Source organism: Cololabis saira, chromosome 15, assembly GCF_033807715.1.
Source record: "Cololabis saira isolate AMF1-May2022 chromosome 15, fColSai1.1, whole genome shotgun sequence".
In the NCBI taxonomy this organism is placed as follows: Eukaryota; Metazoa; Chordata; class Actinopteri; order Beloniformes; family Belonidae; genus Cololabis; species Cololabis saira.
This window is the reverse complement of record NC_084601.1, coordinates 27,197,013-27,209,262: the sequence shown is the minus strand read 5'-3', so window position 1 is coordinate 27,209,262 and position 12,250 is coordinate 27,197,013. Positions and strand designations below refer to the sequence as shown.

At 43.4% G+C, this 12,250-nt stretch overlaps 1 protein-coding gene and 1 long non-coding RNA gene across 4 annotated transcripts in view; one reads left to right on the top strand and one right to left on the bottom strand.

Annotated features, from left to right (window-relative positions):
- The window catches only part of LOC133460573 (uncharacterized), a 43,700-nt gene that overhangs the window by 19,534 nt on the left and 11,916 nt on the right, over positions 1-12,250 (top strand). The window lies entirely within an intron of this gene.
- LOC133460563 (CTP synthase 1) overlaps positions 1-12,250 on the bottom strand; it is a 33,963-nt gene that overhangs the window by 17,815 nt on the left and 3,898 nt on the right. For all 3 annotated transcript variants that reach the window (XM_061741199.1, XM_061741200.1, XM_061741198.1), the window contains 3 exons: positions 5,344-5,528; positions 5,089-5,259; positions 4,900-5,000 (listed from right to left, as the gene is read on the bottom strand). In XM_061741199.1, coding sequence (XP_061597183.1) covers positions 4,900-5,000; positions 5,089-5,259; positions 5,344-5,524 — 453 coding nt within the window. In that variant the 5' untranslated portion in view covers positions 5,525-5,528. The remainder of the gene's footprint in view (positions 1-4,899; positions 5,001-5,088; positions 5,260-5,343; positions 5,529-12,250) is intronic.

Genomic DNA, 12,250 nt, shown 5'->3' with positions numbered 1-12,250 from the left:
CCGTGGGTTTGCGGGGTCCGATCGCCGCATCCCCGCGGGCAGATCTGGCTGAAATGCCGGTGCTCTTTCCCCGGGAGCCCCTGCTACAAGTCCATGTGGGCTCCTCCGGTCCCGGCCGGTCGGAACCGGTCACTTTCCCCGGTTAAAGCAGCGGCTGGAGCAGCGCGGTGATGCGCGCTGGTCAAGCCCGACTTCCTGGTTCCCAAAGCGGTCCGATCGACCTGGTTCCCGGCCGATTTGCGAGCAGATATTTCTGGGGTATGTCTCAGGTCTGATCAGCTTCACCCTCCGAGATTTCCAGCCAAATCTGTCGGTTACAAACCCGGTACCGGGTCCCGACATGCGCGGGTGTGTATTCGCGGCGCGAAACACACACATTCTCATTTATGTGGCGCTTGCCTGGCGCAGCTGAATTAGCGGAGCGGAGCTCCTGTCGGATACAACCCGGTACCAGCGCAGGGGAGCGGGAGCGGGACCCGGGACCGCTGCGGTCGGGATCCGCAGCACAAAGGGGTATGAAGTGTATTTACTCTAGTGCTTGCCTGCCACGCTGATGGACAGAAACTGCCGGCTATGGTGATTTTTAAAAGAAAAGCGTTGCCTAAACAGACTTTTCCAGCCAGAGTGAAATGAAAAGGGCTGGATGGATGAAGAGATGATCGAGTGGCTGAGACAGGTTTATGTGCGGCGCCCCAGTGTTTTTTTTTTATTATTTAATGCAGAAACAGAATATGAACCTTTGAAGGGTTTGATTGATGTGAAAAGTGAAATAAAATATCAAACTAAGTTTTGCTTCGGCTCTATTTTTAGCGCGTGTGTGTTTTGCAGCGCACGTGTGTGCAGCTCCGTCTCTGTAGACAGCGCCTTTTGGGTCGGTGCGCCGTATGTGTGTTTTAAAACCAAAAATGACACACAAAACTGAGGGTGCGCCTTTCCACACAGTGCGCCATATGGTCGTGAAAATACGGTATGTGATTTAATGTTAACATGGTAATTGTGGAGCTTGATAGATGATTGACGGTTCATAGGCCACCTGACCGAAATTTAGATGCATCGTTGTCATCATCACACAAGCTTTTTCACCTTTCGCACACGCATCAATTATGGGATTGAGGTTATGGCAACAAGAGTAGCTGGGACTGGCTCAAATAACACTAATAAATAGCATAGAATAAACAAAGTTAACGAAGGAAACAAATTAATTTAACAAATGAATCACTTGGCCATTACATTGCTGTGGAGGCAGAGAATGCTGCTGACCGACTGCGTCCCAATCCCTGCGTCTCTCTTCCAAGATGCTCCACAGACACTAAATGCAGTTTCTCCAAATATCTGACTTGCCTTGCTTTGTCTTTGTTTTGTAAAGACCTTGTTTGAGGTTCTTTTCCACGTCATTGATTTCCATCTTGTCGCTAGACTACATCCCGATCCTGCAGTGGTTTTTTTAGCCGTCCGCTCAAACCGCCCGCAGCAAAGTTCAAACAGCCCGCTCCCGCCAGATTTGCGTTGGGTCCCGCGGCACCCAGCGGGGCCCAATCCCAATGCAGCCCTCTAGTGCGCGTCCCCTCACTGTCTGATATGTTTGACGAGATCCTCCAAGAAAATAACCCAGATGCAGACGACAAGCACAACTGGTCAACAGTTAGATGGTTATCAGTCAGAAGTCCCCATCCCCAGGAGCGATAACCCTCTCAAATATTGGAGGACCAATCAAGGCCCAGATGGCATGCAGGTAATAATAATAATAATAATAATAATAAGCTGTATTTAACATAAAAGCAATAAAACAGATCAAAGCACTGAAGAGTGCATAAGAGAAATGGAGATATGATACAATAATATAAATAATAATTAAGTAAGCTACTTGTATGGGAAAGGGATTGAGATTTTTGATTTATGCAATGGTGAAAAAATTCGCAAAATAAATGAAAAACTACGAAGAACCATCGTTTGGTATGTTATTCGGTATTCGGCCAAGTGTTTATTATTATTTTCGGTTTCGGCCACAAATTTTCATTTGGGTGCATCACTAATATTTACAACAACCATCCGTTTAAGAGGGTAACAGCAGAAAGAACATGACACAGCAGGAGACAATTTGAGTTTTTCTGTACAGACTCCATAAAGAATAAAGAAAAAGTTTAAAGACAAACAGACAAACCTACGTTTCTGAAGAGTAGCATTTGAACCTTTTATTAAGACCTTTTGGGGGTCTGCCATCTTTGACTCCACCCAGCTCCAATTAATCCTAAAATGAGCAAATAGGTGGAATGAAGAAGCCTGCCACTCAGATGGGACACGGCCACCTTAACTCAGTCAGCACAAGCCAGCTACGAAGCTTATCTTAGCTCATTTTAACTAACTAATGTTACCTTACACTCATTCTGATTCAATGTGTCAGGATGAGGACTGCTGGCTGCGGCCAAGCTCCGCCAAAGTAACCACAGCCACGTATAGATAACCGAACCTCCGTCCTGCGAGGCGGCTGAGGCAGAGCAGCCGACCACAGCCACTGGACTCCCCCAGGTTGGCTTTGAAAGGACAAAGCAGACGGACAAAGCAGAAATCAGCTGGACCCAGGGCTGCTGAATCGGCCCCCAGCCACAAGGCCAACATTAGTACCAGCTCAGCACTCAGTCAAAGGCAGCGGACCATTGGGAGGCCCTCAACTCCCTGTTCAGTACGAGTCATATAATCTTTGAAATAAGAGTTATTAGGTTGTCATGGTTCTTAATCTCTGCTCAGATGTCAAAGTCACTTCAAATGCTTAGAGCTAAGAAGCTAAAATGACGAGAGCTGGCCGTTAAAACCACAGGGTGCAAAGCAGGACCTAGAGCAAAGACCTGGCTGCTAGCAATGCTGAACTCATGCATGTCATAGAAAACAATCCCAGCTGTATGGAGAAATGCCAAGACTGTTGCAATTCCCAATCCTCTTCAACATCTATACCAACGACCAACCATTTCCCCCACAATGCCGGTGCTTCATCTATGCTGATGACCTCTGCATCACCACCCAACAGCAGAACTTTCAGAAGATTAAGTCTGTCCTGGAAAGACTCTTCCAAGAGATGACAACCTACTACCTACAACCAGAGCCGCCTGGGAGATTTGCGAGGCCCTGTGCGAAATGGCTTGGGGGGGGCCCTCGCGCACTCGCTACGCTCACGCGCGCAACATTTTTGGGGTTTTTCGGGTCGGATCGGGTGTCTGTATGCGCAATTTTAACTTTCCAATTAGCAAAATACTGGATACCTTACCCTGCCTCATCATCATTTGGCTTGCCTCGACGCGGGGCCCCACGGCTGCTTGAGACCCGGTCGGATCGGTGATTTTTGTAACAAATTTATCAAACGTGCCTTTCAGAGAGGCATTAAACTCTTCCATTTTCTTTATTTTTTTTTCTTTTTTCATCCCCTGATGAAAATTTCCTGATACTGTCTCGTTCTCTCGACATTGTGTGACAGTTTGTTCAAACTCCACCCGTCTGGATCAGAGCACCTTGTGTCATTGCGCTTGGTCTGACGCAGTTGTATTGAACAACAGACATGCGCATCATTGCACATATATTTATTGATATGCACAGACTAGTACACAAAATACTGTTGATATTTATAAGGGAAAAAACGGGGAGAAAAAAAAAAAAAAACGGCCCATAGCGCGAGGCCCCGTGCGGCCGCACGGTTCGCACACCCTGCCTACAACCAACCAATCCACCAAAAACCCAACTATGCAGTTTCCATCTTAAAAATCGAGACGCAGGAAAAGAACTGAGCGTCTCATGGGATGGCCACAAACTATCCAACCACCCCCACCCTGTGAACCTCGGAGTCACCCTCGACAGGACACTCTCTTTCAAACCCATCTTCAGAACACCAAAGCCAAAGTCAACAGTCGCAACAACATCCTGCGCAAACTGGTAAACTCAAAGTGGAGCGCTAATCCATCAGCCATCCGTGCAACTGCCCTAGCCCTGTGCTTCTCCACAGCCCGATATGCTCAAGCTGGAGCCGCAACTGCTACACCAAACTGGTGGACACAGCCCCCAACGACACCTGACGCATCATCACAGGATGGCTAAAGACAAAGACAGTCCCGTGTCTCTATGCCTTAGCTGGCACTAGAGGGCTCCAATGGGATTGGGTCCCGCCGGGTCCCGCGGGACCCAACGCAAATCTGGCGGGAGCGGGCAGTTTGAACTTTTCTGCGGGCGGTTTGAGCGGACGGCTAAAAAAAACACTGCAGGATCGGGATGTAGTCTAGCGACAAGATGGAAATCAATGACGTGGAAAAGAACCTCAAACAAGGTCTTTACAAAACAAAGACGAAGCAAGGCAAGTCAGATATTTGGAGAAACTGCGTTTAGTGTCTGTGGAGCATCTTGGAAGACAGAGACGCAGGGATTGGGACCGCAGTCTGTCAGCAACATTCTCTTCCTCCACAGCAATGTAATGGTCAAGTGATTCATTTGTTAAATTAATTCGTTCCATTGGTTAATATAGTTTATTTTATGTTATTTATTAATGCGGGCGGGAGTGTAACACACACGTTGCGGGGGCGGGTGGTAATGGTCAGAAATTGAGCGGGCTCTAGCTGGAATTGCCCCCCCCCCCTATCTCGGGTGCGGCATGTCATATTGATGTCTTTTGCCAGTCGTAACCTATTTCGATGATAACTAATCTTCTATCGACTCTTTCAGGGCTTACTTCACAATAATGTAACCAACCACTGTCGCTGGAGGCAGAACAGATATTCAAAGCTGTTTAGTCGGCTATTTAAAAACCTTACCCCTATAAACTCCTGTAACCCTGCTTTTTTATCATTCAGCTAAGTGCATGTGTAATAGATTGTATTTTGGCTCGCGTCTAAACTGTCAGCGAGGGGCATTGGCCCAACTTACCTCTATAACACACACTTGAGGTTCTACTTGATCATCATCTACTGGCACTTTGGCCTGTTTCACAACCCACTCCTGGATTGCATCTGTAATGTGTGGCACCACTGAAAAACAATAAAGAACAAAATCCTTTGTAGTCAACAGCACATCTTAATCATTACTCCAACATTCACAGCAGCAGAGAGCGTTTACCCTGAACAGTCTTGCCCAGGTAATCTCCTCTCCGCTCCTTGTTGATGACCGATTGGTAGATCTTCCCGGTGGTCAGGTTATTATCCTTCGTCAGTCGGATGTCAAGGAAGCGTTCGTAGTTCCCCAAATCCAAGTCCACTTCACCCCCGTCATCGAGCACAAACACTTCCCCTGTCGGACAGACGAATGATAACCCCACCTGAACAGGCTTTACTCAAAAGCTGTACCCCATGTTGACCCAGTGCTCTGACATACCGTGCTCATAAGGTGAAAAGGTGCCTGCGTCTATGTTGATGTACGGGTCGATCTTGATTGCTGTTACATGCAAACCACATGACTTGAGGATTGTGCCCACACTGCTGGCGATGATGCCTTTGCCCACGCCAGAGATGACTCCACCCGTTACCAAAACGTATTTCATCATTCTACTAGTCATTTATCTGGAGAAAGATCGTACATCATAATCAAACAGTAGAACAGAAAACACTAATCACATTTAAAAGCCGTTATTTCATTCATTTTTCCTTGCCACTGTTTGGCTTAAAAGGTATTGTGACATGAAAAACAAATTTTTCTTGATTTTTTGTGTTTTGTTGGGTGTCTTGACATCAATTACACCCAAAAAACAACAAACTTTTAACATTCAGTGTATTGTGTGCTTTCTGGGATTTTCCGCATAACTATGCAAAAACGGCGCATCTGGTTTGGTGGCGGGCCGTTACATATAGACCCGCTAAATCACCGCCCCCTCCACCCAGCTCCCTGTCTCCTCTCCTCTTCAGCGCACCATAAAGGCTGATTTATGGTTCCGCGTTACACCGACGCAGAGCCTACGGCGTAGGGTTACGTGGCGACGTGCACCGTACGCTGAACCCTACGGCGTAGGCTCTGCGTCGATTTAACGCGGAACCATAAATCAGGCTTAACACGGAGCTGTTTAGAGCCTCTTTTGTTCTAATCACCGGAGGAAAACTGCTAAGAAGACCCGCGGCCACTGACTGGACTTAAGATAAGGGGACACTGTTGCTTGCATGCCTTTATTTTTATGATTGTTTGCGGTGGACTACTTCGCCCTGCTGCTTTTCCGTGCATGCATGCTTCGCCTGTCGCTCCCGGCTTAACTCTCCGACGCCGCTGTGAGTGTATTGCTCGCGGGGAGCTACGGTCCTCTGGTCCCGGTTGGACTTCATCCCCGGGCTGTAGACGCCCTGTTTGGGCTGTGTGTGTGGGTGTTTGTGGTTCGGTGTGCGCGCGTGTGTGTGGAGACGCTGGCAGAAGTGTGTAGCGGTTGGTTGGAGGAGGTTTGGAGGAGGAGCGGCGCAATGATTGACAGGAAAGGGGGAAAAGGACGCGTTTTTCACGGCGCAAAAAAACACCGTCATAAAAAGCCAGGAATGGAGTACTGGAGTGAAGTTTTTCTTGTTACACCCTTTTAGACACATTTGAGGGATGTTGGCCAACACTTTTAATAGTGTTAAAAGCATGTTAAAAATGATGTTACAATACCTTTAAGGCTTTTCTCCCACTAGGTGAGTTTTTACCTGCCATTGTTTATGTAATAATTATTCGGGGTCATGTTCTGAGTCTCTGGAAAGCGCCTAGAGACAACTTTTGTTGAATTAGACGCTATATAAATAAAATTTAATTGAATTGAATCTTGTACAACACCAGACTTGGGACACAGTTCACAGTTAATGAAGCAGAATGGTTACTGCAATAACTACAGAACTGTCAGAATCAAGATGTGTGTTACTATGTCAAAGTTAAGTCATTTGTAATTCAGTAGTAAGTAAAAAAAACACCTTACTTTGAGCTAAAACCACCTTTGATAGAATATGATAAAGGCAAATTTAGTTTCCGAATAACGATATCATATAGAAACAAATATAAATGTGCAAAACTATTAATTACTATAATTCCATCCAAATACAACTGTTTTTGACTTATTTTGAAAATGTACTTACACTTATATACATTTTTCTTATCGATTTTTCCCATAAAAACAAGACCATGCAACAGAAACTAGTTTGATCCCAACTGAAGCAGCTATATTACTAACAGAATTAAATGTCTAATATATACAGATAACATGTACAATCAAAAAAGAGAAACAAAACAACTATTTCAAATAACTATGTACAGTTCTTCATTACTTCAAGGTTTGTGTGAAGTAGTGAAAGTTGTAGAAGTGGATACGACTGTTTCAGGTTTTTGATGTATATCCATATAATTGCTTTGGGTTTGAGTTATGTTTTGTTAGTGTGACGATGTTACATATTAGTATTGGTGCTTCCTGGGGTGGTCGTGTAGTGTATTACAGATTGTTAGGATTTTATGACATTGTTTAAGAGTTTGAAGGGTTTTTCTATAAGATTCTACACTGGTGGTTTTTCTGTATTTGCAGGCTCACCTCCTGTTCAGGAGTTCAGCTATAGTTCAGCTCTTTTCTCTAGTTGCAGGGTTAACTCATGTTTTATGACTAGGCTGTTAAAATACCGTGTGCATTTCTCTCCTACCTTTGTGGTTTGAGAAAAGTGTATCTCCGGCCGGAAAACATTGTGCATGATATAATAAAGTTTGTAATAACTTTGATTCTGTTCACTGGTTTTTCTTATGGTGCACCAGATAAACGAAAATGCAGGATCTTTCAAGATCTATATCTTATCTCCCTTTACATCCAAAACAAACTGCTCTGGTGAAAACCACCAGTGGTTTCCTCTTGGCCTCTGACAGTGGACTTCTATCTGTGTTTGTCCTGTAATATATTTTACTAGACACTTGAACTTGTGATTAAAAGGAACTGCATTAGGTTGGTTTAAGTCAAAGTTGTCTGTAAATGAAGTCTTGCTCACGCACCAGACTTAGCCACAGAGTTCTGCAGTGTTAGGTGCTTGTACCAATATTTGTTCTCATGGCAATCAGATGTAGCCGTCCATGAAATCAGAGTAAACTAACCAGTTGGTCAGGCTACAAACATGTCTTAAAGACATAGAGACCTAGATGACTCAAAACTTTCCCCTGCTAAATTTCAAATTCTGCTCACATGTACAGCTCTTAATGACCAACTCCATCCAAGCTTAATATTACACAAGGATAGCACTTCGCTCTCAGACTGATTTACTTATGGTTCCTAGCGCCCGAATCCTTCAGACGAACCCCTCCCAGATATCTATAGAGCTGCCGTCAGACATTTACAGCAGAATATACCGTTTAGCATGTTGACTTAACATTTTTACACCTCCATGTTTGTAGTAGGCTCATTGAACACCAGGTTTTTTCTAAGTTTTAAAATTAGTTTTTTAGGTGACCAGAATGATCAAACCAAATGTTTTAGACGTCGACAGCCAAGCTGCCCTTCTTGTTAATCTACGTGAAGATGCCCACCTTAAAATGATTTATGTGCCTGAATTACATGTTTAATTCATGAATAAATTCAAGAGTTTATTAACTTTATGACAGCCTGCAGCGATGCGTTGATGACGTCGACTTCAAGATATTGTCGATGTCATTGTCGACGTCATATTTTGTCATCGTATCGCCACGCACACGTGGGTCACCCAAAACAGTTAGCACTTTGCAGAATGGAGGCTGAACTGCGACCTCCTCACAGCATGCCCAACAAAGTCCTGCAATAAGGCCCCAAAAATAGCCCTAAGTCATCAAAAGTATGGGAATACTTTAAATTTAGTACCAAACACTTTTTGGAATTGGCACACCAGACCAGCACTACAGCAATTTTGGAGTATCTAAAGCGGAGGCTTGTCTCTTGTGGATGGGACAATAATAATAAGCAAAATAACTGCCAAAATGAACGTCACATGATCTAATTATGGTATGCATCAGCCAGTGTTGTGCAAGTTCCTACTTCTCATGAACTAGTTCAAAGTTCAGTTCACATAGTTTAAAAATGAACAGTTCACGTTCATAGTTCACCATTTTCATTTTGAACTAGTTCAAATTCAGTTCATTTCAATATTTTTAGGTGATAAGTAGGCTACGAATGAAACACCCCCGGCCACCATCCTAAAAGTGTTCACCGTATACCAGTGTTCTTCAGCCCTGGTCCTCAGGATCGACCCTCTGTCCTGCATGTTTTAGATATTTCCCCTCAGAACCCTGATATAAATGACTGTCATTAACAGACTTGTGCAGACCTGGATGACAAGCTGATGACGGCCATTAATTAGAATCAGGTGTGATGAAGGAAACATGTAAAACATGCAGGACAGGGTTGGAGACCCTGCTGAATACAATCATGTATTGTCCTAGTGGCGTTTCAACTTTATTCAGTGGCTGTAAATCTCCAACATTGTAGTGCATTATCAATTTGTCTACCTGTTACTGGGAAATCAGACCTCTTCTGGGTGTTTCTGGGAACTTTTTTGATTGTTAAGGACTCGCAGATATTTTATCCCCCTGGACGGATGCTTTAACTCCCCTAGGGATGTTAAAAATTAATTGATTTTCGATTAATTGCCGTTATGAAATTACCCGATTAAAATTAACGATTACAATTAATCTATTTATTTATTTATTTTTATTTTTTTTTCACCAGCTGGTATTACGCCCGGACCACATTTAATGCGACACAACTCGCTGCGCCGCGCACATAAAGTAAGAAAGAGACGGCGGATATGTTTGGTTTTAGTAATATCATGCTCAGGCAATGAGTCTGCAATGGCCCAGACGGGAGACACATGTAGCTCAGTGCCTAACTTTTATTTTTAATCCACTCTATATTCTTCTGGTTGTTCTCCAATATGTTCCCCTAAAGCCTGAAGGTTCCGCCTTAAATCGACGCAGAGCCGCCGCCGCCGTAGCCTACGGCGTAGGCTCTGCGTTGTTGTAACGCGGAACCATAAATCAGCCTTCACCCGGTACGTACAGGTTTCTCTAAACATCTGTCCCCGCTACAGTTTTAACTAAAAGAAAATGTGCTCCAATACAGCAGGTCTCATCATTTTATTTTGAACACTGCCAAAACTCTAACTTAAAACGTAACTAGAACTTAAAATTTGCTTGACACAAATGACACTATTATGGCTGCTGCTACTAATAGCCTTGAAGTGCACTTTATATTATATTCCTTGTGGTACAAAAATGTCTTTGTTACTTTTGTATCAAATACATATTTGATTAAGGAATACATTAAAATGTCCTTTGTATTTTATATAAGCAAAAAAAATTATGTTTCTATCTCAGATGGGGGAAAAACGCCGCTTATCAACTAATCGATGATCGATCGATAAGGTTATCAACTATCAATTAATGAAATAATCGATAATTTGCATCCCTAAACTCCACATGACGTTTTAAATGTGAAGTTGACGAGGCAGACGTTCAGACTTGTTTTCTCAGCGCAGGTGGACATAATTTGCACAGAAAAGGTAAGATTTCTACCGTCGGACTCTTTGGGAGACGATGTGTAAAATTCCTGCAGATAATGATAAGCGGATCATCATCTGACGACTCGCTGACGCTGCGTCTGCAACGTCTCTCTTCACCCGTCAAGGCTGATTTATGGTTCTGCGTTAAATCGACGGCGAATCTACGGCGTAAGGTACGCGGCGACGAGAACCATACGGTCCGCACGCCGCGTACCATACGCCGTAGTTCCGCGTTGGTGTAACGCGGAACCATAAATCAGACTACATTCCTAAAGACTGCACCGGGCTCGTCGAGCATTTTAAATGTGTGCGCCGCCCGCTGGTCAAATAAGAAGGATTATTCCGTAATAATTGGACCTAAACAGTGAAGCTGCAACTCACATAATCTGAACAGTTCAAATTCCAGTTCATGATCTGCAGAATGAACAAGTTCACGTTCTAGTTCTTTATGTGCAAACATGTTGCGTTCAGTTCAACGTTCTCACAGAAATGAACGTGTTCAATGAACGCGTTAATTTGAACGCGTTCATGCACAACACTGGCATCAGCTCCTACATCTGATGTTTTCTGGTCATAACTCCGTTCCCTGGCATTTATTTGTTTTATAGCGGTGCGCCCAAAATGTCATACTAAATAGTATATACTCAAAAAGTATACTTAAGTTCGGCAAACTTTTGAGTAAATATCAGTAGTATGCATTCATTCGGACGTACTACTCGGAGCGAACACGGCACTTCCTGCCGTTGGGAGGGGGAGTTGTTACCATGGTAACAAGTTCTGTCACAGCAGCAGTAGCAGCGCACCGCTCCGCTCTTTCCCATTTATCCTGGGAAAACAGTGTTTAATAAACTATATTATTAAGGATTTTTGATATTTATTTGATACAATATGGTTTTTATCGCACAGAAAAATAATATTATAATAATCGTCCAATTACCTATTAGATTAGTCGACTAATTGATAAAATAATCAATTACCCCCAGCCCTACTTTATGAATCTGTTTTGAATGTTTAATAAGATAAATAGTTATTTTTGAGAATATACATATTGAGCTTGTATTGAAGACCTACCCGTTTGCTTTAAATATAGCCAACATTTCACTGTTACCTGTTGCCCAGCTGCTGATAAAACCATTTTACATTCTGGTGTGTGCATTGTGTGACAAGCAGATATAGTGTCCAGTTGCTGTGGTCAAGTAAACAGTCGGTATGTTAAACATCTTTTCTATTTAAGGTTTCATGTTTCATGTCTTGTGTTATGTCAATATTGTCATTTACGCCAGCTTTGCATTTCATTCATATTCTATACCTACCTTCTATACCTTTCATAAATAACAGTGACTACGTTTACATGCAGTCAAAATTCGGGTTAAGGTCAATATTCCGGTTACTGAAACATTAGGAATAATCTGTTTCCATGCATGAGCAAACAGGGTTATCCCTGTATACATGGTAATTAATCATTTGGGATATCTGGATCAAACCAGCGACGCACGGAGAACGTCATGACGCAATTCCCGTCATTTTCGCTTTTTCTTCCTGTAGCCAAATTCAAAACAACAACAATAACAGCAGCACGGCGGATAATCGGACACGCTGGTATCATTTTGTTTCTTGTCCCTGTTGTTCGCCTTTTTCACCGTCTTCCAGCGGTGATTGATCTGGTCTGGCGTTCGTACAAATCCTGCTTGACGCAACTTTTCGCTCACCTTTTTGTAAATCTCGCTATCCCGGTACTTTCTACCATCTACAAATGGCAGAATGTTCATATCTTT